The sequence below is a fragment of the Varanus komodoensis genome, unplaced genomic scaffold (genome assembly GCF_004798865.1).
Source record: "Varanus komodoensis strain SLA01 unplaced genomic scaffold, ASM479886v1 scaffold1, whole genome shotgun sequence".
Lineage (NCBI taxonomy): Eukaryota > Metazoa > Chordata > Lepidosauria > Squamata > Varanidae > Varanus > Varanus komodoensis.
This window is the reverse complement of record NW_025335268.1, coordinates 48,530,623-48,556,572: the sequence shown is the minus strand read 5'-3', so window position 1 is coordinate 48,556,572 and position 25,950 is coordinate 48,530,623. Positions and strand designations below refer to the sequence as shown.

Genomic DNA, 25,950 nt, shown 5'->3' with positions numbered 1-25,950 from the left:
TAAGAATTGTCAGTTGTGTGCAGCATGATGTCCAAAGATGTCATTTGAAAAAAGGTTAACAGCAAACAGAGCCCCTTTGTTTTAATGGAAATTACTTCTCACTAACAGCTTTTCTATACAAGGCATCTATTGTGTACTCAACATTCCCTACTCAAAGTTGCATACAGGTTCTCTAAATACTTTTATGATCTACCAGCTTGTGTTGGGTACCACCTAGAGGTTAAGTAATGGAAAACCAGGAATTGATACATTCCATCTGGAATGCACACAACTCAGTCCTGCAGCAGAACCAAAAGCAGATGCAGCAGATTAACAACATTTTATAGAGAAGCTCTAAAATTGTTTGGGATCGCATCTTCAATATAAAAAATACATTACTTTCATCATCATCCTACATTAATTTGTTCAGCAGTATACATAAAATATGCCAAGTAAAGTCAAAGAGAAAATACTGCAACTACAGTATTGCGTATTGTAAACTGCAGTGAATTTCTCACTGGAAAGATCCTTGAAGTGGAATAACCTGTGCACCGAAAAAAAGGAGAAGAAAGAAAGAAAGAATGCTTTAATCTGTTGTAGTATCATTTGTAAATGTAAAGTAATGAAAGGGACACAAAGAGAAGGAAAGATGCATAAAATAAATATATATGCTAATTGAAGTGCATGCTCTCTAAAAGGTTACATTGTTTTAGATAGTTGCAGATTTGCATAATTGATAGCAGACCTCAACATACTATATTTTTCATGAGAACAATCAAAACCGTGATGCCTGTTTCTGGAAGGCTATCTGAATGTTATTGTTCTATCATTATTCAAATTTCCACACCCATAATAATACCCAGTAGGTACAGGTATATCATATCATATCATATCTATCTATCTGTGTAGCATATACCTTTACACTGAATTAGTGTGTGTTCTGTGATAATGCACCATCACTTCTTTCAAATGTTTGTACCCTTAACACTTATAATTACTAGGGAAGCGGTTTGAGAATCTGCACATCACAGGAGGGAATTCACTTGAACCCATTTGAAGAGCATACTGAAGAAGTGTTGCTGAAGCACAATTTATTTATGTTCCATGGCACTGACTCTCCAGTCAGCAAAAGGGAATTCATGACTGTGCTGGCAAATATAAAGAGACTCCTTATCAGAGCTACATACAGCTATGGGATGAATGCCATCTACAGGTAATCGTTGGAACTGCAGTTTGTTCTGTCCTTGGTATCATGCAATATGTTCTTTGTTCAGCCTTAATGCTCTGTTGAAGAAGTGGATGACAGTTTTTCTTGCTATTGTCATTTTGTTTCAGATGCTTTTTGGGGGGAGGAGTCACTAGGGCTTGTGTTTAGAGTCCAATGGAAAATCTGTAAAGAAAAGGAAGTGAACAGATCATTATCATTATTACACACATGAAGTATGTAAGAAAAACTAATGTGCTATTTATCCAAGTATAGTATTAAAATGCTGGATATCTCAGTAATTTAGATTCATACTTAGTCAAAGAAATGTACTGCAGTAAATGGGCAGTTGCACACTGTATGGGAACATTTCCCATTGCCCAGGGACTGAGATGCAGTGAGATACCATATTTTTTCAGTTATATTAAGAATTTTGTTGATACCTCCATGAGCAAAATGGTCACCAATTTGAGCCTAGTCACAGAATTATCTTAAGGATCTTAGAAGTAAGGCCCTTTGATATAAATAGGACTCACTACCATGGAAATGTGAATAAGGTTGCAACCATATATAAAAGTATTTGCATTGCATTTGTAAACATTCAGGTGGACTTCCAATATGTTGATCAAGACATCTTCAGTGGCTTCCAGGTTCAGTCCTTCTACTTCTTGCTGCTGGCATCATCAGGAGCTGTTGCTCCTCTGTCTCATCCTTGTTTGCTTGATAGGCAAATATCCAGTGCAAGAGGCAGGGGATACAACAGGATTCAATGGTGAAGAGGGTATGCATCTTCAGCAGGCCTTGCAGTAGGCTCCTGCTCAGCAGTGGGTCCTCGGCAGGCCCCCAGTCTGCCTATCTTTGGGGCTGGCCCTGCATCCAGCCTCTGATTACTCCTTTTCTTTACCCAAAGTAAAATAGATATAATCAGATGTCATTCCCCAGACCAGTGAAAGAACAGTATCTATACTGAAGATGAACCTGGTAGAGTGTAATGGTCTCCAGCCACAGGACCCTCATCATTGTTCTCTCTTCAGCATACATTTTATTTTTTAATCTTTTGCATTCCAGCCTATATACAGGCTGCAAGCTGGATACATTGCCATATCATTATGTGACGTTGCAAGAAACACCCTTCCTTGTCATTTGATTAAGCTCCTGGCACATGCTCCCTAATGTTCTCCAGCCCTTATGCAGCATACAGTGTTCTTCTCTCTGTCAAAAATTCTGTTGCTAGGACAGCATACTTCACTGAAGATGATTATGCCAACTTACATTTGGTAACCACTTCACACTGAATACCAATTCCTCACCATCATGCTCTCAGTGGCTTTAGCTTCACCTCTATATTTCTTTTTGTGTCCCACTTGAACACTTCGCTGCAGTATCTCTTTTACCCTCACTCATCTCAAGGTGTTTTATCTCTCTACCAGCTCTGCCTATGTTCCTTGTTTTTCTTTTGTGCATGGAACTTTCTGCTCAAGCACATATGTGATTATACCTTTTTCTTATCTTTCAAAGCTGTCCTCAGAAGCACATTCTGCTTCAGACTCATTTTGCCTCTTGACCTGTATTCTGTACACTGGCTAGAATATGGCTAGTGTGAGGTCATATTACCCCAAAGGGGCAACACAAGCCACCCATGGCTTGGAGTTTCCCTAAAAAAATCCAGGCATCATCCAGAAGGTTACAAGTAATGGTGCCCTGCTGTTGCCACTGGATATATATATGAGATACCCCTTTCCCCTCTTAAAAACATGTCCTCTGTTTGTATATTCAGGTATGGCAGTGTTTTCTGGCATCTCCTGCCTAACACACCAGCAAAAACAGACATGAATTCATTAGACATTGCATCTTGCCTCTTGTTCACATGACAGTATGATAAAGAATAATAACCTATATGACCAGGCAACTGTTTTAAACTTGTCCAGATTAATTTTCTTACAGGCATCTTTTCTCTTTACCATTTTGTGTTTCTTTCTTTTTTTTCTTTTCATCCACCCGTTGACTGTAAATCCTTCATACAATTTTAGATCTGTATTTTCTTCTGCAGCTCTGGAAAGAGACATATATTCTGTAAATCAATTATACACTGTAGCACCATGTTCAAAGCAGAGAAATGAATACACAGAGCAATGAAGGATCATGCCTAACAGCCCCACCTTCAACCCTGAAGTCCCAATACATAGGTTTTGTAAACAGATTTTAACCCTCCAGAGTGTAGATTTCCAGAGAAGTGTGCATGGAGAGGAAACATTGAGGTCCCTTGCACAGACTGAGCTCAAATATCAGGGACTTGAGGTGAAGCCTGCAAGCGTAATTCTGGCATACACCTCTTTACATGTTCATCTGTAGTGGTACCAAATGTTATCACAGGGCTTGTCACAGAGCCTGAGCAGATGTTTACAAAAAGAGAGAGAAGTCCATGTGGCAAAGCAGCCTGACACTGCTGTGCCTAGTATCAACATGGAAATTCTGCAGCAGATGCTCCTGTCTATGTATGTGGATCATCCTGATTGCTAACATTGTTGTGGATACTGCTGATCTTTGGTAAAACAGACTGATAAATCAGCAAAAGCAGTGGATTAAACATCGATGTGTGTAGTGGTCCTCACTGGCTTCCTTCCAAGGGCAGAATGTTGGCATTGCTGGGGCAGAAAACCATGCCACTCTCTTAGGGTAATGCTGCTCTCCTTCCGACATGGGTCTCCGAGTGGCGATCAAGCATTGCTCCAAGCGATAGCCTTCCTGCTGCTTCATGAGAAGCTGGAACAAAGGTCACCTAGACCCTGTGGTAGCAAGAACTGTGATAGGACAGGGCCCATGTAGCCAATGGTCAGGCTTCAGTACCTAATGAAAACTGGCACCATTGACTGAACACAACTGTGGAATAATGTTGCATGAAATGTAGATGTAGTGACCTAGAGGCTTTCCAGCAGCATTGCATAGCGGTGGTGATTTCTTTTCTTTCTTAATCTCAGGATGCAACAATTAATGTAACAGCAGATCGTAAACAGTGCTGCTATTGCTTCAAATGTGGTATCTCTTTTAATTTTGTTTGCATTTAGAAGTCAACAGTGTCTGCCACACTATAGAGTCATGCTGAAAATTTGGTCGAGATACACAAATTTCTCAAGTATCTGCAAGATCCTGTGTCCCATTACAGGCAACATTATGTACTTTAATGCTTGCAGAATGGCACAGAGGAATAGAAATGACTACATTGTAGTAGGACAAAAATTGCACTGCAGCTTTTTTTCAATGAATAAAAACTGTTAAACACATTAAAATACCATTTACCAAATAGCAGAACCTAATGAAAACTGGAACTGTTCAGTGAATACAAATGTGGAATAATACTGAGTGAAATGTTCTGTGTGTAAATGTTTCTCATTGTTCCAAATTATATTACATACCACTAGGAAGAGACAATCTATGGTTCAATATGCAAATAGGATAATAAGGCGATAGCAATTTTTGTTGTGTTTATAGTTCTTAAATTCTTTTGACTTACAGCTGGTCTTTAAAATTGTGGTCATATTTTTTAAAACTTTTTGCTCTATTTCTTTGATCTGACTGTAAATGAAATTACACAATAAGGATGCTGCATCAAGACAAAATTGGAGAGATGTCAAAGTAATTCCTGAAAATATTATACTGGTTAACTTCCTTTGTTGTTTGTAAGCTGTTTTGAGTGCTTTTTTTTAAATGAAAGGGCAAGATAGAAATTATTTTAATAATACACAATACCTAATTTTTCTCAGCTTTGCTTTTTTAATAAATTCCAGTTATATTTAAAAAAAAACAAAGTTGACAAAACTTATCTAAAAAATACACTTGACCAAAATTTACTAAACATCACAGAACAGAACAATCAGCTTTTTGTTTTGAAAAAATAGCTTTTCCCATTGACCTTTGGTTAACTCTGTTCCTTCTTTTGGCTCTGGCCTCTTGGCTTTTGGCTTTGGCCTCTTGGCAGAGCAGCAGAGGCACAGGCTGGGAGAGAGTGCTGAGTGGCCAGGGGACTAGTGAAGGCAAGGTAGGAGCTGGGCAGGGGAGCAGAGGGCCAGGAGCAGCAGAGAGGAAGGGCGGCTTCCCTTGTCTGCGTCCCTTGGCTGCAGCCCGGGCTGTCCGGAGACTCCCTTCCCTGAGACACAGAGGTTTGATTGTTTGTTTGTTTGTTTCGTTTGTTTGTGCTGTGCTTTGTTTTTCTTCCAATTTAAATTTAAGTTTATTTTATCCGTGTGTGTGTGTACGAGTGGGTTTTTGTCTGGAAGAACTGGGCAAGTGAGAGGAACTGCAGGACTAACAAGGCAGGGGACCAAGGTAAGGTCTCGGAAGGGATACCGATGGCAGACCAGCAGATGGCCTTGGCGGGAGTCACGGGTGTTGCTGTCCGCTGCGAGAGCTGCGACATGTTCGTCCTTCTCCCCCAGGAGAGGCAGGGATACACTTGCCCTCGGTGCAAGATGGTGACCCTGCTAGAAGAGGAGGTGAGGTGCCTGAGGGCTGAGAGAGCTCTCCAGCCCCCCCCCCGGAGCAGCCCCCCTCTGGACAGAGGGTTGAGGGAGAGACCACGGGAGGAGCAGCTGCGGAGACATGGAGGTATGTCACCCACAGGAGGAGGAGGCCAGCATGGCCTCCTCCTTCTCCTGGCACCAATCTGGAGCTGGGAAGCAGGTTCTCTCCACTTGGGGAGGCTGGGGCTGATGAGGCCTCGGGGGACCAGCAAGACTCCCAGCCTGGGATGTCAGGCAGCAAGAGGGCTGCTGCAGGAGAGGCGACGGCCAGTGCACGGCCACCCACCAGCACCGGGAAGGTACAGCGGTGGGTGATTGTTGTTGGGGACTTCCTGCTGAGGGGCACTGAGGCGGCAGTGGGAGGTTTGCTGCCTGCCGGATGGACGCATCCAGTATGTGAAGGACAGAGTAAAGCGTCTTGTTTGCTCCGGGGGTCACCAGCCACTCCTGGTGATCCATGTGGGCACAAATGATCTGGCCAGGCAGGGTGTGGTTGGGACCACCAGGGACTTTAGGGCCTTGGGGAAGAAACTCAGGGAGCTAAAGGCCCAAGTGGCCTTCTCGTCAATCTTACCTGTCTGGGGATTTGGACCAGGAAGGGACAGGAGGGCCTCTGAGGTGAACGACTGGCTTAGGGTGTGGTGCCAGAAGGAACGCTTCAGGTTCCTCGACCACGGCACTCGTTTTCTTGACAATGGACTTCTGGGTTACACCTCACGAGGATGGGGAAAAGGTCCTTTGGAGATGCTCTAGCGAGCTTCGTCCGGAAGACTTTAAACTGAGCTGGGGGGGGGGGAGGTTCAGGTCCCCCAGTAACGTGTCTGCACTGGACAAGTGTGTGGGGAGGATCAGGGCTCTGGGAGCAGGGTTTTAGAGATACTGCAGGGACTGACAGGACTCCTACAGAGAGGGGCCAGGTACCAGGGAGGATGGGAGGAAGGAGGAGGCTGGGAACTCCAAGGGAAGTGGTGGGAAGGAGTTGAGGTGCATGTACACCAATGCTAGGAGCATGCATAATAAGCAGGAAGAGCTTGAAGCTCTCCTGGGAATAGGAAGGTATGATCTGGTGGGAATCACAGAAACTTGGTGGGATGAAAGGCAAGTCTGGAATGTGAACAGAAAGGTATCACCTTTTTAGAAAGGACAGGAAGGGAAAGAGAGGTAGGGGTGTGGCTTTATACATCAGGGAAGGGATAGGATGCAGTGAGATAGAATGCAGCACAGATGGGGATTCGGTAGAGGCAGTCTGGATGAAACTTGGGGGTTTTGACAGGGAAAGAGACGTGACAGTGGGGGTATGTTATCGCCCTCCAGGTCAACTTGAGACCCTGGATGATGTCCTGACAGACCAGATTCTAAGGATATCTTGGGAGAGAGATACAGTAATTATGGGAGATTTCAATCTCCTGGATATTACTTGGGAGACTCACTCGGCGGTGACAGCCAGGTCACGTCGCTTCCTAGAAGCTACAGAGGGAGGGTTTTTCACACAGAGGGTGCGAGAGGCGACGAGGGGGGGAAACATCCTTGACTTGGTCTTGACCAATAGGGAGGAGCTGATAGATGTACAGATTAGGGGAGCTCTGGATGCAAGTGATCACTGCATCCTTTGCTTTGAGATCAGGGGACTGGGGACATGCAGCAGGTTGGGCACTAGAAGCTGGGACTTCAAGAGGGCCAACTGAAGGCCAGACTGGGGAAAGTCTCCTGGGATAGGTTGCTGGAAGGTAAGCGAGTTGAGAAGGGGTGGATAGCACTCAAAAGGGAGGTTTTGGAGGCACAAGCCTTGACGATACCTCTAGTCAGTAAGGTGGGAAGGCGGAAGAGAGTGCCATCATGGATGCAAAAGGAGGTGGTTAAAGGGATTAGACAAAAGAGGAACCTCCGTAGGAAATGGGTACTGGGGGAAATAGACAAAAGGGTATACCGGGAGGAGGAGGCCCGTTGCAGAAGGATTCTTCGCAAGGCTAAGGCTGATTACGAGCTGAGACTTGCCAAGAATATCAAGAGCAACAAAAAGGGCTTCTTTCAGCATGTAAATAGGAAGAGGAAGGGGAGACAAGTGGTGGGACCACTAAATAAGGAGGAAGGAGATCAAGTGACTGATAAGAGGGAACAGGCACAGATGCTAAATGACTATTTTGCCTCTGTGTTCTCCTCAAAGCAGGACGGGGGATATCCGCATAGGAGATTAGATGAGGCTGGGGACTTAGGGGCACAGATTAGAGTCACCCCCCTTGAAGTCGAGAGGTCCTCAGGGCATTGGACATTACAAAGGTGCCAGGCCCTGACGGGTTACACCCGAGAGTACTTAGCGAGTTGGCAGAGGTTCTCTCACGCTCGCTGGCCTCCATTTTTGAGATCTCGTGGAGAACGGGTGAAGTTCCAGAGGACTGCAGGGTGGCATCCGTGGTCCCAATTTTCAGAAAGGGTAGTAGAAAGGACATGGGGAATTATAGACCGGTTACCCTTACATCCATTGTAGGAAAAACAATGGAAAGGCTCATAACAGAGAGAGATCTAGTGATGCTAGATAGGGAAGGGAGGCTGACAGCCACACAACTCGGCTTCCGCAAAAACAGGTCCTGCCAGACAAACCTTGTGGAATTCTATGACAAGGTTTCGAGATGGCTAGATGGAGGGGATGCAGTGGATGTGGTATACCTGGATTTCAGCAAGGCCTTTGACAAAGTGCCCCATGATATCCTGGTGGAGAAACTGAGGAGTTTTGGGATACACCAAAGCACTGTCCGGTGGATTAGGACATGGTTGACAGACCAAAAGCAGAAGGTAAGCATTAGCGGGGAATCATCGGGATGGCGGCCAGTAACAAACGGGGTCCCCCAGGGCTCTGTCCTGGGGCTGATCCTGTTTAATCTTTTCATTAACGACATGGAAGAAGGGGTGAACAGTCTGCTGATCAAATTCGCAGACGACACTAACACTGGAGCAGTGGCCACAACTGAGGAGCAGGTACTCCAGATCCAAAAGGATCTGGACAGACTATGGAAGTGGGCAGGAGACAACAGGATGGCATTCAGTGTGGATAAGTGTAAGGTCTTGCACTTGGGGCATAGGAATAGGTGTCATAAGTACAGGTTAGGTGACAAGTGGCTGGAGAGCAGCACTTGTGAAAGGGACCTCGGGGTGCTGGTTGACTGCAGGCTAAACATGAGTCAGCAGTGAGATGCGGTGGTCAAGAGGGTGAACGCCACCCTTGGTTGCATAGCCTGAAGTGTGGCTTCTAGATCAAGAGAGGTATTACTACCACTCTACATGACTCTGGTGCGCCCGCAACTGGAGTATTTTGTTCAATTTTGGGCTCCTCATTACAGAAAGTATATAGCCAGGTTGGAGCCAGTGCAGCGTAGGGCCACAAGGTTGGTGGCCGGTTTGCAGGGGATGGGGTATGCGGCGAGACTGAGGGAACTGGGTCTCTTCAGCCTGGAGAAGAGGAGACTCAGAGGGGATATGTTGGCGACATACAGGTATGTGAGGGGATGTCACATGGAGATGGGTAGAGACCTGTTCTCCCTTGCAGAGGAAGGCAGGATGTGCTCCAACAGAGCAAAGCTCAGGGAGCCAAGGTTCCATTTGGATGCCAGGAAGCACTTCCTGACAGTCAGGACCCCGAGGGTGTGGAATGGGCTTCCACGAGAGGTTGTTGAGGCCCCATCAATGTGGGTGTTCAAGGATAGGCTGGACGTCCACATGGTGGGCATGTCTTGAGCGGAGCCGGCTGGTGCCGGAGGTCAGACTAGATGGCCCGGGAGACCCTTTCTGACTCGCTCTGTTTCTATGTTTCTATGTTTCTCTAATATATTTATGGCAGAGTATCCTATAATGAGATAGTAAACCAAATAAATTGTGGCATATAATGAATTGTCAGGTGAAGCTATTTCTCAGAGTTCTGTAAAATGTATGGATTACTAGCCATGAGCCAAAGGCTAAAAAACAAGCAAACAACCTGTAAACCCAGCATCCTGTGAACACTACTGTATGAGGGCAAAAAAGAAGAATTAATCTTAAAATGTATTGGTAATTCCTCACCCATAGCTTTTTTGGAAGACAGTGTTAGTAAGCCAGTTCCTGCGGGGAGTCAAGAAGACTGGGCTGGCTGCAAAATATATTTTAAAAATAAAAAATAAACGATGGCATGTGCAGAAGGAGTGGAGCAAGTTTGAAAGCACAGTTCCTCCTATAATGCATCCCGCTTTGCCAGTTTCCTTGATACCCTCCAAAGTGCAGTCTGGGTTTCACTGGTTACCTTTCTCTAGAACTGTGTTATGTAGAATGTTTCACCTTCTTGGCCCAATTTGGGCAAATGACTCATGGTGTTTTTCACCTGCAGTGCACCAACCTGTTGCAGTTTTTAATACAATGATGACCCATGTAGGGCAGGATGACAGCTGCAAAGGGTTTAAGCAAAGGAAACAGAAATTCAGTGAGCACTGGTTAAGATGAAGGGAGGCTGCCTCAGAACTGCCGCTTTCAAGGGGATGGCAGGAAATTGACCGGACCTCCATTTGGGATTTCCTTGACTCACCTACACAAAGCCAAGAGGCCCTCGGGACAGCGATGTGGCAGGCCTTCCTTGGTACATGAACGGGGGACCAAAGTAGGTGAAAGTCTAGCCAGGGCAGCTGACCCAACAAGACTGGTATAGAATGAGGAGTGCTCCTCTGTCTCCAGGCACCAGCAGGAGGTGGAAGGAGACGGTTCTTTCTCTGCTGCTCTTTGCCCATTGCAGAGCTTTTTGGTTGGTCTAAGTGGTTGGTCCTTAAAGTCCTCAGCTATGTGCTCTCTCTCTATTCTGGAAATGTGCCTGCAATTAGTAACCAATTATGTTGAAAAACATAATGATATATACTCCCAATACAGCAACGAATTGTATATCTGCTGCTTTCAATAACATGTTTTTGTTCTGTTGGAGTATACAGAAGGATACTTCATTACTTCTCCACTTGGGCTTAAACACATGTGATATAGAAAGGATTTTGATGAAGATGGCAAGAAAATATTTCCCTGCATATTTTGTGGTTGAAATATATAAAAGTATACTTCAAAAATAATTTTTATTATCTTTTCAAAATCCTTCATGAATCACAAGTATTTAAGACCCTGACAGGTGCTATGGGCCTGCTCTTTTAACCAAAAATATCAATTGCATAATCTATGCAAAGGCATAAGTTTCATTAAGTTCAGTAGAACATACTTCCAAGTGAGCACTTTTCAGATTTAAGTCTTGGAAATTCAAATATAATCCCCCCCTCCATTGTAGAACAAACCCCATGAAAAGGAGACACGATTGCTTACAAATCAAAATGCTTAGGATTTTGTTGTTCTCCTCAAAATCCCTCCTGAGCAATCCTCTTGAGAAAAAAAGCTAATGCTCCCAGAAACCAAGAGCACCTCAGTTCAACCACAGCCACTAGACCAGGAGCTTGGTTCCTTAGGAGACAAGCTGCAAGTCTGTCCCTGTTTAGGGAACTCTGTGCTGAGGTCGAGACTGAGCCACACCCTGGCCCTCAGGAACATCAACACAAGTGGCAGGCAAGTCGGCCGCTATTGGGAGTGAGAGGAACAGTTGCTCTTGATGCTCATTTCCAAGGGCCCCTGACTGGGACTCAGAGGAGAAAGAGGAGGAGGGAGCTTTGAAATGTGGGCCAATTCCAGACATTGAGATGGGAAAAGTGGGCATGCTTATCTCAAGGCCAGAATCCCGAGGCATGCAGACAGCCTCTGAGGATAATGAAGATGTGCAGTGATTGAAAGGGGGCTTGGAATAGGGGCGTTTTTCAGAGACAGACAAAACAGGTATGGCTCTTCATGACACAACAATGGCAGAAGAGGGCAACCCAATTAGAGAATCGACATGCAGAGAAGAGGCATGCCCATTCCAAAAGGCCTCTCCCAAAAGGATGGGGCCCAGGAAAGCTAATAAGGGGAGTTCCTAGAAGGAACTACATTGGGTTCAATGCTCAGAGATTCTTCCTGGCTGTTTGTGCTTCTGGAAAACCCTTTGGTCAATAAAGAACTTTTTGGAAGAAACATCTGCGGCTTTGAATGTGTGAAGGGAGAAAACCTTGCTCACTACAACAAGTACCCCAAGCTGCCATCTGAAAGAGTGCTCACTTGCACTGCCAAGAAGGACTCTTCAGGAGAAAGCAAAGCTTCATGAGCAGGGCTTTTTCCAGAGAGCTCTAATGTAGTACAGCTGAGTCTTTGATGGGGCTGAGCAGGTTCTGGAAATAAAATCACTCAGTATCTGCCTGGCTGTTGCTGGAAACAGTGCTGTTCTTTCAGCTCCAGTGCCTCATCTGTTTTGCTATAATGGTTATTCTTTAAAATTAACAATATAATTGTTATAATTTTCCTATAATTGTTTCTTGTGAGCTGCTCAAAGAGCTCTTGAGCTATGGGACAACATACAAATGCAATAAATAAGTGATGCTCCTTGATTCTGACCTTTGGATTCTTGCTGGATTCTGCTCCTCAGCTGTGTAGCAAATCTAACAGTAATTTCACCTCTGCCTGCTACCTTGACTACTCCTGCTTAACCTGAACCCCCCTAGAATGCAACCTTTGTGTCTGAACATTTGCCTGTTTCACTACTTGCTTTTTGGATAGCCCTTTCACTCAGTCTGCTTCAGCCAAAGCAGGACACCCACTATTAAGTAATTAGCTGCTCTCCTTCAGTTTCAGTGGTTTGAGTGGGGCTTATGTTTGCTGTCTTCCCACTAGAGTGCATTCAGCAATCCTAACCCTACTGAGCGCACAGTGTCAATTGCATTGCTTATTAGTCTGGGAAGATACGTCAATTGGCTTGCATATTCAGTAATTCTGATGTGCAGGCCTAATAAAACAAATAAATCAGCAAAAAACACATGTCATACATACATGAGTGATCTGTAGCCATATTGTTCCCTGATGCAGATAATCCTGAGTAAAGCAAAAGCCTGCTTTCCTTTTTAATGAACTCACCAATTCTCTCAGGGTGATAGTACTGGAACGCAGGAGCTTATTACAGCTCTGGAAAATGGGATCAAGAAAAAGAGAGTTCCTAGGTTCAGACTGTGGATGCTCTTCTTTCTTCTGTACTAAATCAGGGCCCTGCTGTGTTGAGCACTGGGCAACCTGTACTCAGTCTTATACTGCCCCACTGCTACTGCCACTGTCCACTAAAAACAAGAATTTGTAGTGTCAGGATAACTGGAAAAATGGGATGGTTCAGCAAAGCTCATAGAAGCAGAGGTCTGTTGGCCTGTTGCAGTCTAGAAACTAGTGTCAGAGCTCATTTCAGAGTATACTTTTGAAAACCATTAGTTCCTGTTGTGCAAGACATCGGTTCCACATGTGGAAGAGGACAGAGGCTCTGTTCACACCATGTGGATTATATAGGCTAAAGGAGGACCAAGCTCTGGTGCCTTAGTGCAAGTGCTCTCTTCATCTTGCTTAAGACCTGGATTTTTTGAAAGTCACTCAGGACAATCTGCCATTAGAGTAACAGGCATATTGCACTGCCTTTTGGGGAGCTGCAGAGAATGTATAGATTGGCCGTCTACAGCTTACATGTGCTCAGATTGGTATCTCCAGATCACCAGTTGGTGTGCGTTTTTTTCTATTTTTTTTAGAATACCAATACCATTGCTTTCCTTTTACCAAATGGCATATAGAATGAGACAAGTGCAAAGCAACTCTGTATGCTTCTTTGTAATATACTGCATTTATCTCTATGCAGTGCACTGGTTTCCACAGGAACAGCAACAAAATAGATGATCAGAAGTAGTGTATACTCTGTGAATGTAATTAAAGATTTCAGTACTTCTAAGCCAGAGAAAGTGGTTTTGTATTTGACAGTTCCTCAGCTTTGGCTTTTGACAACAGCCTAGCTCTGTGTGTCTCTGCAGCAGAGAAAATAAAATGCCACTTGCAAGCTAAGCACAGCTTTCCTACCATTGTCACACTTGTTGAGACAGCTGTCTAATATGGGCCTGCCACAGTCTAAACCTGAATGGTATCAAGAAAGAGAGATAAAGGTAAAAGTGAAAACTGGCCTCCTTTAAAGTAATCAACTACACCCTGCATGCAGTCATACCTAACCTAGGAAACATAATGAGATCAATGTTCTTTCCTAGGTCAGTAGTAATCTGTCCATCTTATTCTTACTCTCTAGACTGAGTGGTGTTAACCTTGAAGTTGCTGATCATTTTTCAACTGGACCAAAAGATGCATCTGCTGTTGAAGTTTGCCAGTGTCCTCCAGAGTATTCGGGTACCTCCTGTGAAGTGAGTTTCTTAATGTAGACTGTTGAGTTATTTCCAGCTGAGTGTTCCTCCCAAATTTGCAAAACCAATGCACAGTGGATCTTTTGAAGAACAGAAAGGAAGCAGGCTTCTTTTGAATTAATTCAGAACACAATCAGCTGCATTTGTATACTTGGAAGCAAATGCTAATAGAGACATTTAAACAAACCAATAAACAATTATTTTTCATGACAGAAAGTTTACTCCTCCTCCACAGCTCCCTTTTTCCTCTTGTGAGTGTAGCCATGATGTTGGCAACCTTTCAGCTCTGATTTTGATTAGCCATTTTATGTCACCAAATCATGACAAATTGTGATTAAGCTCAACTATGGTGTGTTTGAAATAAGCCGTCTTTGGAGTTAAAATCACACACAGTTGACATCACACCCATCTTCATCACAGAGTTAAAATCATGCACAGTTTAGAATCTGAAAGCAAAATGGTTAAAATGGAGGTGAAAGCTCCTCATGGCCCCAGTGGAGGAGAAGAGAAATTGACATACGTGAATCCATGGAAAGACCAAGTTCATTCCCATCATGATAAGTTATGGTTTACTGAGACATCTGAATGGGAATACTATGTTAAATTTAGACTTCTAAATAAGTTTCTATAGGATTGCAGCTTCATTCCACACACACTCACACAGACACACCTACTTACCTTTATATCAAATGGAAGAATCCTATTATTGGGATTCTCTCTCTTCCTTTAAAAAAAAATCACAGCAGTACACAGCCTTGAATTTTCAAGGGCTGATGATTTGATTGCTCATAACAGCAATTGCCACGGACCTGACCCATGTTGCCTTTCTAACGCTGCCATTAAAAAAGAGGGTTCAAAAGTCATAAGTAAGATGTCATCATCATGATGATGATCATTCATTCATGCAGCCTGATTTACCCATATTAACAAACCAAGAGCCAGTCTGAGGAATGCATTTCTCCCTCCACTAAGCAGCCTTGTTGCTCAATGATAGATCTAACCAGCCTTGCCACTCAGCCTGGATCTGAAATCATGGTTTAAAGGGGATTCTTGTAGTTCCTAGATTAATTCTGGTTAGAAGTAGGTGAGAATTTGGTTCAGTGTGTTTTTTGATAAGGATATCTGAAGGTATTCTCATAAGTGGGAGAAAGCAAAACTGACAGATTTCTCAATCAAGGCGGGCTGTAAGGGCTTTTCTAGACTAGGTTTATATTGAGCACTCATCATTACTTACTTGTGCTCATTTGCAGGTGGTTTACACCACTGTCATTTCTGTACATGTCTCCCATGCTTCCCAGCAACTTTTCTCAAATGTTTGTTTGTTTTAGGAATGGGGAAAATGTATTGTATTATATTTTTGCAATCCTAAAATGAAACTGGCGCTGTTCACTAGTGCAGTTCTGCCATTGTACTTTTCTCCACTGACACCGCAGTGGGAGTTTTACATGCCCATGACTCCACCTGCCCCTTTAATGCAAAAACAGCAGTCATTATCCCCCCCTCCCCACTAAAATGATGCCATTTAGGTGTCAAGGGCAGGTGTTAATGTCTGTGGATAAACATTTGTACTCTGGAAACCGATTGAAGTTCTGTAAGAGTAGCAGAAAGCAAGCAAGCAAGAAATGTTTCTCAACTTTACTGTGTTATGTATTGTGGGCAGTAAAACATCAACGACAATTGAACCTGTGCTGTTGTTTTCTGGGCACAATGGAGCATATGAAAAAAAATGGGGAGAAGCTATACAGAGTCAGCAGGAAACAATTTCAGTTGTTAGATGCCTCTAAAGTTCATGTAGAAGGATGTACTGAAAGCAACCAAAAAGGGCAAGAAATTCAGACATTATGTCAAACTCACAAATACTCTAGCAGAGGAAGTAGCAAATTTAAAAACCCCATCTTGGGAAACCCTGATTGCTTAGCTCCTAAAACTCTACACCTGAATTATTGTTGATTCAACCACATTTCTCGTGCTTAGTTAGGATTCATTGTTTTCTTACAGACTTCTCATCTTTAACAGCTACATGATAGGCAGAAACAAAACAGCCCTTTCCATGCTGGGAATGCCTATGGTTATTGAATTTGTCCAAGGAAAATAGCTGAAAATTTAATTTCATTCATAGATAGATAGATAGATAGATAGATAGGAACTTGACAAAATCTGCAAATATATTCATAAGAGGATGAAAAGAACATGAGAATTTTAAAAAAATCAAAGTGGGAGAAAGCACAGCAGACATTTTTCTATACTCCTAGATACTTTCTACACAAGGCATTTATTTTTCATTTGTGATTCCTCACAGTGGGTTGTTTGCAGGTGCTTTATACCACATCATCATCCTGTAGAACCCATTCTGTGCTACCATTCTGCATCTTTTTTAAGATTGAGGAAAGTCTGGTGTTATGAGGAAACGGCAGAATGAAATCCTAGCCTTGCTGCACAATTCTGCTTTGGCACAGTGTAACAGAGTGGTTGTGTAATGGAACATTCATGGAAAGACGTAGAAATAAAAAGCCCTGGGAGAATATGTGTAAAGCAGCCACTCATGATCCCTCAAAGAATCTGGAAGAAGTCTGGGTGGGACAGAGAGTTAAAAGCATAATACAGATAAGCCCCTAGTTGTAACTAAGGATGTTTGAGCCACTGTAGTATAGTGGTTAGACTGTTGGCCTGGGAATTGGGAGATCTAGTCACTACTTGGCCAACTGGGCCACGCTTAGTCATACGTGGTCACTCTGATTCACTGGATGGCTTTGGGCCAGTCACTGACTCTCAGACTAGCCCACCACGGTCATTGTGAAGAAAAATGAAGCGGAAGAGGCAAATTATGTAAGACTCCTTGCGGTGCTTTTAGGCAAAATGGTAGGATGCAAAGTTAATAAATAAATAAATGGCTGTACATAACCTCTGGCTTCCAAAAATTAGCCACTTTTTATAGGTCAGATATATTACATCTTAACTTATCCAGGAAATGTGGTTTGGAAAGAGAGAAAATATATAAGAAAGATCCAGGATTGCCATTTGTTTTTCCTTATGTGGGTTTAGAACCTGATGTAGCATATTTCATACTGACTGCAATGGTATAAGCCATTTCATTGTTAAGGGGCTTACTCAAGATCCAGGTAAAGTTGTCATTCAGTAGACCTAATTGATTGCTCAATTGTCACTAAATTTTTGCCTCAATAATTTATAGAAATCTTCCAAACCTTTTGTTTATTTGGCCTTCTCATTTACAAATAACGGAATGTTGGTTTTGAACTGAGGCATTTATAAGGAAAACTGCAATCTATGCTCATCTGGGATATAAGCCCCTCTGAGTTCTATCTGGGGAGACATCAATAGGATTGCCCTGCAAGAGTTTCAGACAACAATTTCCTTATCATACATATAAATGTATTATTGTCTGTTATCACTTCATGATGAGATGTTACCATTTTTAGAAGCTCTGCATAATCAAGATATGAACCATGTTTGATTATTAAAAAGTAAAGTGCACCCTCCTTGCTTGGGCTGATAGTTTGCCTACAGTTGGTATGATTGCCTCCTATTTCTTGCAATGCTTGCTTCACTGGTTTAGAGACTGCAACCTTGTTTAAGGTTATAAATGCAATTTTCCCAGATTTCCAGTATTTTTATCCAAATGCTGCCTCACATATTCTCTGAGTGTGCACATTGAGTGCACATATGCTTAACTGACTTGTCAAGGCATTGCTTGCGGTGTCTTGGAATGCAAAATTCTTCGAAACCATGCCTCTAAGGAAACATTTTAAAACACAAAGATGTTCTGTTTCACAAGACTATAAACAATATGCCATTTATATAGGCACTCTAGGCATTTACTTGTCAGATCTCTTCTTCTTTAAAGGACACTGTGATTTTATATATAGTATTTAGGACTTGGCGCCTAAAGTCTTAAATGTTTTCAGTTGTTTCGTAATATTAATGTACAAACAAAACCAAAGGCAGTTCATAATGGTCTTGGAGGTTTTTGTTTGACTATTCAATAATCTGTTTGACCAGAAAATACAGTGGACCAAAGAAGTTAATGCATACCTCATCAGTAGTTATTATTTCTTTATCTAATAAAAAATTCCTAAACCACATCTTCATCCAGAAATTGGATTCCAAGGCAGTATTAATAAAAATCCTATTATCCAATACAATATGAAGAGACAATAAACATGAAACAATATAAGATAAACCAGAAATGATATCTCTTCAGACAATATTACTATTATTATTATTATTATTCAGTTTGTATGCTGTTATAATATTCTTATTATAATATTGTAAGCCCATAATATTAACTCCCACTGATAAGCAAGAAACAAAACCATTGGAAACCATTTCGTAGCTGGAGAAACTACAGACTTTGAGACTTGTATGTAAAGTATGCACAACAAGAGTGGTTGTTCAACACCTTGTTTATCCGTGATGTTTATGTTCCCAGTTGCCCCTGTATGCTCAGCTCCCATTTTCTCTTTGATCTCAGCCTTTTTGAATATAATTAAAAACTCACAGTCAAAATATCTACTATTTAACCTGACTCTCATCTGAAGTTCTGACTTGTACATTGAGATCTTTCCATCTTGACCACCATCACTTTCTGTTCTTCCTTGTCATTATAGTTTATCTTTCCCCTTATGGAAACTCTTAGATGAAAGTCCTGTTACCAAGGAGCTCAGCCTTTCAGCTGTTTTAGGTATACCCCTAACACCCTGACTGACCTGTATCTTCTCTAGGATAAGGTATATCAAGTAAAAGTATACAGGTCAACTGGCATACTGGTCAATAAATGATACGTATGTGGGATGCCATTCAGGATCCTCCAGATCATGCAGATGTCTTCTTCTTGGTCAGGCCCTATTATAATCAGGGATTCAAGACATTCACCAAAATACTGGATTTATCCATTTAACAAATTTTGAACAATACCATACAGGCTTTCCACTGAGTTTTTGTTAGGTTTTTTTTGGGGGGCGGGGCTCTTAAAAATGATCCAATTAATCCTAACCCCAACTAAAAACAACAAGCAAAACTCGCATCTCCAGGACTCCTTTGATAAATACTGCTAAACCAACTTTCAGTCCATAATGCAGCTATGGGCCATGGCTTATTCTCCAAAATTCCCTCTGTCATATTAAAATCAATTTCCCCCTCATCCAGGTCTTAGCAGAGATCTATTAGCTGTGCCCACTTCCTGTGATCTGCTTACAACCTTTTTTAAGATCCTTTTTTAAATGCATTTATGTGTCAGTATTGCATACTTCAGAACAGGCTGTCATTGGAAAGCTGGACCCTTTCTACAAAGCAAATAATTTATAGATGTGGTCCCTAGTACTATACTGTGCCCCTCATAGAAAGTCAATGAAAAACTATTTTTGAATTCATTGATTGCATGTATTTGTTAAGAGCATCCTTCCTGCAATTTGAAGTGGGTGAGATAATGCAGTGTTGCTTCTTTACTTGTCCGCCAATGGGCTCAACTCTTTTAATCAGCAGGAAAGGCCTGCTGATACCGAACCCTGTAAATAGTTGAGAGGAAGACAGAAGTTCAAAAGGGAAGGAGAAAATTAACAAAATGAGCTATAGACAGTGCTATAAAATGCTACTATCTTTGACACAGGCATTGAAGTTGTCCTAAGCTTTATTTGGGTAAAAACCAAACATAATAAATCTGATTATTTTCATACATCCTGCTGCTGAGGACATACTTATATAATTTTCTTTGAATGGACTCTAGCTAAAGAATTTCAGTTGTTCTTGTTTGTTTATCATGCAGTGTATATCCTAATTAACTGTATAAATTCAGGATGGCTTTCGTGTTATCATAATGGTTCCCCTAGTTCCCCATAGATATGCTCTTTTTCTAGTATGTTATCTACCATGAATCTTTGAAATGCACAACATTATAGAAATACATGCATACAAGTATTAAGGCTCATAAAAATGGCATATTGAATAAAAGGATATTAATAGACTTGAAACAGAAACATTATGCAGATGTGCTGGTGCAGAAACCTAAAAAATTCTGGATGATATTATACATTTCTTTTGAGAATGTGTGAGCCCTGTCTTTCTGGTTGCTTTTCTTATCTGCAGGCAGTTATACAGAAGCAGCCTGGTCTTGGCTAGCAGAATGTTCAGGACTGTAGAACCATTTATGAAATGCATGGCAGGGGATGTTTCCGTTTGCATTCAACTCTTCACATGAGTAGATGGTGCTCCCACATCTCAAACAGAACATTACTCAGAGTTATGTTCTTTTGAAGCTTGTGAAGCTCCAATAAAGGGCTGTGCATCTGAGGTATTGTCTAGGTCTGCTGGAGAAGGGAGAGACCTGCACCAAACACAGACTTTTCCTATGGTTCTGCCCCCTGCTGTTGCATGCGCATGACCACTACAGTCATGATTGATTACATGGGGGTTTGCTGTGGGTTGTCTATCAGTTGAGAAAAGCCTGAAAAAGACGCATGCAACACGTCTGCCTGTTTGCGATCTTTATCCACTCTTGTGGCATTGAGATAGCAGGTCTCACATCGCTAGATCTGTGTCTAATCAGAGGCATGTTTTCTTTTCAACTGCAAGTTTGCCTTCTGCTTCTTTTAAATGTTTGATCCCAGATAACTTTTGTGATGTTTTAGCGATGATTAGAGGATCAAGAAAAAATCTTTTCCTTTCATTCTCTTTTTCTTTCAGTAATTTTCTAGCTATTTTCAGCCTTATTTTCACTCTTTCATTTCCCTGCTTTTACTTTTCCTTTTCAGAAGAAAGCTCAAGCTAACGCTTCCTTTAGTGTTACACCCACCTATTCGGTTAAGGTCAGTGCCTGGACAGCATGCCAGGAAGGTGTGTTTTTCTAGCAGTGTTTGAATACTGTAGTTGGAATGCCTTATTGTAGTGGTTTTCAAATAGTGCCACTGCTTTAGGGACATACAGGAGCAAGGATTTGGGTGGATGGTACTAAGGTCCAAGAAGGGACCAGGTGGGCAGTGAAAGGGAGGGTCCCTGCTTCCCCACTCACAAGATCTTCATTGAACCAGCTTGGGTTTGTATGAACAGAGTAAACCTTTTGCTCCAGGATCTTTGTCTGGGGAAGAACTGCTGTGTCCCAGCATCACCCCACCATGATGCTGTTCATGCATGGATATAGGAAGAGGTCAGAGATGTCTGCTTTGTGTTCCTTTCTAATGCTAGAATTGATCCATACCTCAAACCAACTGTACATACAGAGGCAGCCCAACATGGAGCACACGCTGCTGTGGAACAAAATGGGTTGGGGAGGGGATAGACAGCAGAATTGTTGAAAGGTTGCTTGATATCAAGCCCCCTCCCCCCTCCCAACTTTTTTTGAGCTGGCAAAATCCACTCCTGTGCTGCATTTCTTTTTTGTTGTCATTACCTATGTAATAACTGTCTGAAAAATATTTCTTCTTCTTCAGTCTTGCAGGTCAAGGTACAGACGAGTTAATGGCACCATCGTTGGTGGAATCTGTAGGCCATGCACATGTTTTGGTCATGCTGAGTCCTGTGATGATATCACTGGAGAATGCCTGGTAAGTGGTTAGTGACAGCACTGAGATCAGTTCAGTATGCCAGTGCTCCTGAATTAACTATCTTGGGGACCATTAGTACTTAGGAAAAGAAGCAGTGATTTGACAGAAGCAATTGTTATACTGAGCTGCATCTGAACCTAAAGAATCTCCAGGTAACTTGATAGTGTAGCTACTGCAAATAAAGTTGAGCCACAAGGCTTCTTTACCTTAGTATGAGCCAATGGGTGTTACAGGAATCAGCGAACTATTTCAGTGTATTTCACAGTGCAGAATGTTCTCAACTCTGTTGTGAGTTTTGCTTTATGTACAGAAGAGTAGTAATTTAATTGTAAATGCTGTTCTAATGCATTATGCAAGTATGACCATTGGGGGATATCAGCAAATCTCACAGAAATCCTTCATACATAAAGGGGAATGGGGAAAGGGACATACTATAGGCGAAAGAGAAAGGTGGCTTTTCCTGAAAGAAAGTATATATTTGCTTTAGCTGCCTATTACTTCAGCAATTAAATGCATTTATTATCCTGAATAATCATGCCCAGTGCGCCTCTGTTTCCAGCCTGCTCAGTAGCTATTTTGAATGGGTGAATTACGCTGAATAGACTGTTCTGATTAACTCAAGGGCATTTTAGTTTTATATTGTCTGACATGGCATGAAGCTTGAAACAACATTTCTCATTTCATTAGTCTTGCAGAAATGCAATTTGAGCCACTGCCAATTTAGTGGGATATCATACTCCAGATTCCCTGCAGTATTCAAACTAACTCTGCATTGTATGTGCTTTTAAATGTTCCTCCCTCCCCTTCTTAATTTTTTCTTCCTAAGGAAAAGCTTCAGGGAAAAATCAAAATGAAAATTCAGGGCTTTTACAATGCAATTTGGCATATGAAATTACCACTGGCCTTCCTGTTTTCCTCTGTACAAGATGTTTAATTGCTCTGCAGTCCTGCATAAGATAGCTGAAATTGGTGGATTGGTGGGTTTTTCAAATAGCTTTTTCATGAATGAATACCTAAAATGACTCACATTAATTCTATACTTAATCTTAAGAAGTACTTAGGAAAAAATGTGTCATCATTGCTACATTCGGAAATACTTCACTTAAATATGGTGAGAGGGGGAAAAAAACCATCTGGCAGAAACTGATTTGTTTTTCCTCACCAGTCTTCAGATAATTTATTTCATCACTTTTTCATGAATTCAGCCTTCCAATGCTAATGTCTAACAAACTAGTTAAGATTTACAACAAAACTAGCTGAAGTTTTGAATTGCCGTGCCTTAGACAACAATTCAACTATTTTCTCACTATAGTAGTGCATGATGGAGTAGAATTCTAGAGCTGCTTGCTCTAGAATTTGCCCTTAAAATAATCTAGCAGACACTCGTATCATCCCCTGTTGCTACCTTATGGCCAAATGAAACACTCTCCTAGTCATGCATAATAGAGCCATGTGCAACTGTATTCCCCACTTTCTTTCAAGCACACACATGGATCAGGACCATGCTGCTTCAGAAAAGGAGGTGATCAGCTTTTCTCTCCAACTTGTTTTTGGTCCAAATTTTTCAGAAAAGCAAAACAAAAAGCAAAGCAAAGCTTGCACTGAACGAGAGTTTCAAGGAGAAAGCACTTCCAGCTCCTTGCTCTTCTATGATAAGGACTGCTTCACACATTGGTTCAACTCAAGTTCAAGGCCAACTCAACTCAGCTACCCCAATGGTATTTCTCTCATTGAATATGACTATGTTCAGTTGAGATAAATGCCACTTGGTGGTAGTTGCAGCTAGCTTATTCCTTAGGTCTCAGCTGGATTTATGGCACAATATCTACTCATAAGTAGGTATCATTGAGCTATGTCGTATTCCCAAAGGAATGTGTAAATGATTGCAACCTTAGTGAGGACTGACTTTAGTTGCATTTGGGTCATTGTGTTATTTAGGTGTACACTTAGTCTACATCTAAAACTGTAATGAGCAACATGGTTATAAATAGATATATCCTGTAAGCTGGCATGAACAACTTCTGGCCCTCGAGCTGTTTTCAGCTAAAATCCCCTCAGCCAAGGCCAATGCTAAAGGATGGTGAGAGTTGTGAAGTCCTGTTGTGAGATTTCAGGCATGTTGTTGCTAGCAGTGCACATCCGCTTCAGAATGAAGCCTGAACTCTGCACTGAAGCAGCCTGTTTCAGAGCAATTCAGGCTTTGTCTGTGGTAGATTGAGGCTTCCCTGAGGCAACTCAGTGGAAAGTAGGCTGCTCCTGGAGCCTGCGAGGTCTGGAAGTTCAGTAAGGCTCAGATTAGCTCAGATTCCCTGTAAAGATAGTTATATCTCTGTGGGTGGGAAGAGAGTGGAAAGAGTGGTCTAGTATGTTGACTGGCAGCTCTAGCCCTCAAACAAGAAATAACTTAACTAGGGCATTCTTTTTGTTTCTGATTCAAGTGCTTTTGGGAGTGATGGAGAAGCAATGACAGATCAGTTGGCGTCCACTGAGCAGAACACAAAACAAATGTCCAAACTATTTCTCTTTCATCATTATTCCCTAACCCAGTTAGGGAAGCTAATAGGGAGACATGCCAGTCTCTGGATTTTCCAAAGAGAGACTCAGACTTGGACTTAAGGTGAAGTGGGTCGTACCTGAAGCAGTTTGTGAAAACAGGTTACTTTCTGTCAGAACTAAATCTTGTATTTGGTATCCATCCCAAGTGATGTGAAGGCTGGGCAGGGAGAATGCCAAAGATTGGAGGAAATGTAGGAGAAAAAAATGGGGGAGGACCCACATTTTCCCCAAATTTTTCAGCCACACTTGACAAAATAGAAAATATGTATTTCCACCTTTTCTCTGAGGCATTTTAAGGCCTTCATACCATTACATTGCTAATATTTACTAGAAACCTGTGGCAAATGCTTAGGAAAAGGCAAAAATGCTGGGAGAAATTCAGCCGTGGTGAAAGTTTCTGCCTCGTGCCTTGGTGGTTCTGACTGACAGAACTCTGATATTGGTTATCTGTGCCCTGGTTATCTGGTAGAAATACCACCCTAGCAAGAAGCCTGGGGAAAACACATCTCTGCTACCAATAACAGGTAGCATCTACCCAATCTGGCTTCATTTATCCTGTGCTTTCTCGGTACCCTTCACAGCAGCATCCAAACATGCACAATATCATCATGTAGAGCACAAGTGCTCAGAAACTAAGTCTTAACAATCTATTTGGGGATTTTGTGTTGGCTGTAAGCGAAGTCAGATTGCTTGGTACTCATGCAGGCTGTTAAATGCTGCAATTCAATTTGGATCATAAGCCTTTTGAAGTGAAAAAGAGAGAGAGAAATTTGAGTGCTGAAGAAAGAGGCATGCTTCACATCAAAGGGATTTTTTTTCCTGTTGAGATGCACTGAGCCTTTTGGCCTTCTCATTACTATTCATGGTGTTTTTTCAGAAATACAACAGACAATTTAGGCAGCTAATTTACTGATATGTTACTTCTTTTGACTCTTCATCTGCTTTGAAATAGACTTGAAAAGAAGCTGAAATATGTTTCTTTGACTCATAATAAGAGCTCAAATCAACGGCTATAACCTAAGTTTCTATTAAAAACCCCATCTCAAACACACATCTTGGAATAACCTGCAAAGCCCTTTGATCCCCAACACGCCCATGGAGGTTGCAGCATTTTACATTCACATTACCACTGTGAGATACATGATAACTGCTTTTGTAAATAGCACAAGCTCAAAACATTAAAAAAAATTTTTGTCATGTTACAGACACACTGTTTCTCACAAAACCTAGGCCCTGACAGGCATTTTGTGGTATTAATATTGTCTGCAGCTCACACAGTGCTTTATGCATGGCTATAATGTAAGAGAATTCTGAGTAATCATCTCCCAGTAGTGAGTTCAGATCTCATAGTCCATTTTCACCTGACTCTGGCTTTGCAACTGGGAGTGTATATCCTGTATATCCTGTATATCCTTCTCCTGTTTCCCCTTTTCTGTGGGACTTAGCAGTTCCTTCTCATTCACTTTCCTAGTTAATGATAACATTCATGTCTTATTGTGGTAACATCTGAATAAATGGTACCATTTTGCTGTTTTATTTACACAGAAGTTTCAGCTTTGCCTACTTTGCCATTTAATCTGCTGTTAAATGTTCCATATATCCTTGATTTAGTCATCCACTTCAGTGCATTCAGAATCTTGGCCCCTTCCCCGCTTAAGCAACAGTAGTTGTTCATTCTAATGCACACTGTGGCAGCACGCAGCACACGGGAGTTGACCTGCTCTGTTGGCTGGAAATATGTATCCAAATACAGAGGAATATGGCACTGAGAGGCATCCATGTTTGAACTTGCATCCTGATGAGCAGTCAGCCTCTGTACTTTTCTCTTCCTCATTCCAATAACTTTATATCCA

General features: G+C 42.0%; 1 protein-coding gene across 10 annotated transcripts in view; it reads left to right on the top strand.

Annotated features, from left to right (window-relative positions):
* The window catches only part of LAMA2 (laminin subunit alpha 2), a 475,192-nt gene that overhangs the window by 247,718 nt on the left and 201,524 nt on the right, over positions 1 to 25,950 (top strand). For 6 of the 10 annotated variants that reach the window (XR_006414199.1, XM_044424782.1, XM_044424816.1 and 3 more), the window contains exons 14-17: positions 981 to 1,192; positions 13,877 to 13,988; positions 20,753 to 20,806; positions 21,428 to 21,541. Coding sequence is in view for 9 of the 10 variants with exons in the window: in XM_044424782.1 (XP_044280717.1) it covers positions 981 to 1,192; positions 13,877 to 13,988; positions 20,753 to 20,806; positions 21,428 to 21,541 (492 nt within the window). In the remaining variant the exon portion in view is untranslated. The remainder of the gene's footprint in view (positions 1 to 980; positions 1,193 to 13,876; positions 13,989 to 20,752; positions 20,807 to 21,427; positions 21,542 to 25,950) is intronic. The other 4 variants (XM_044424799.1, XM_044424833.1, XM_044424824.1 and 1 more) reach the window with 2 other exon arrangements.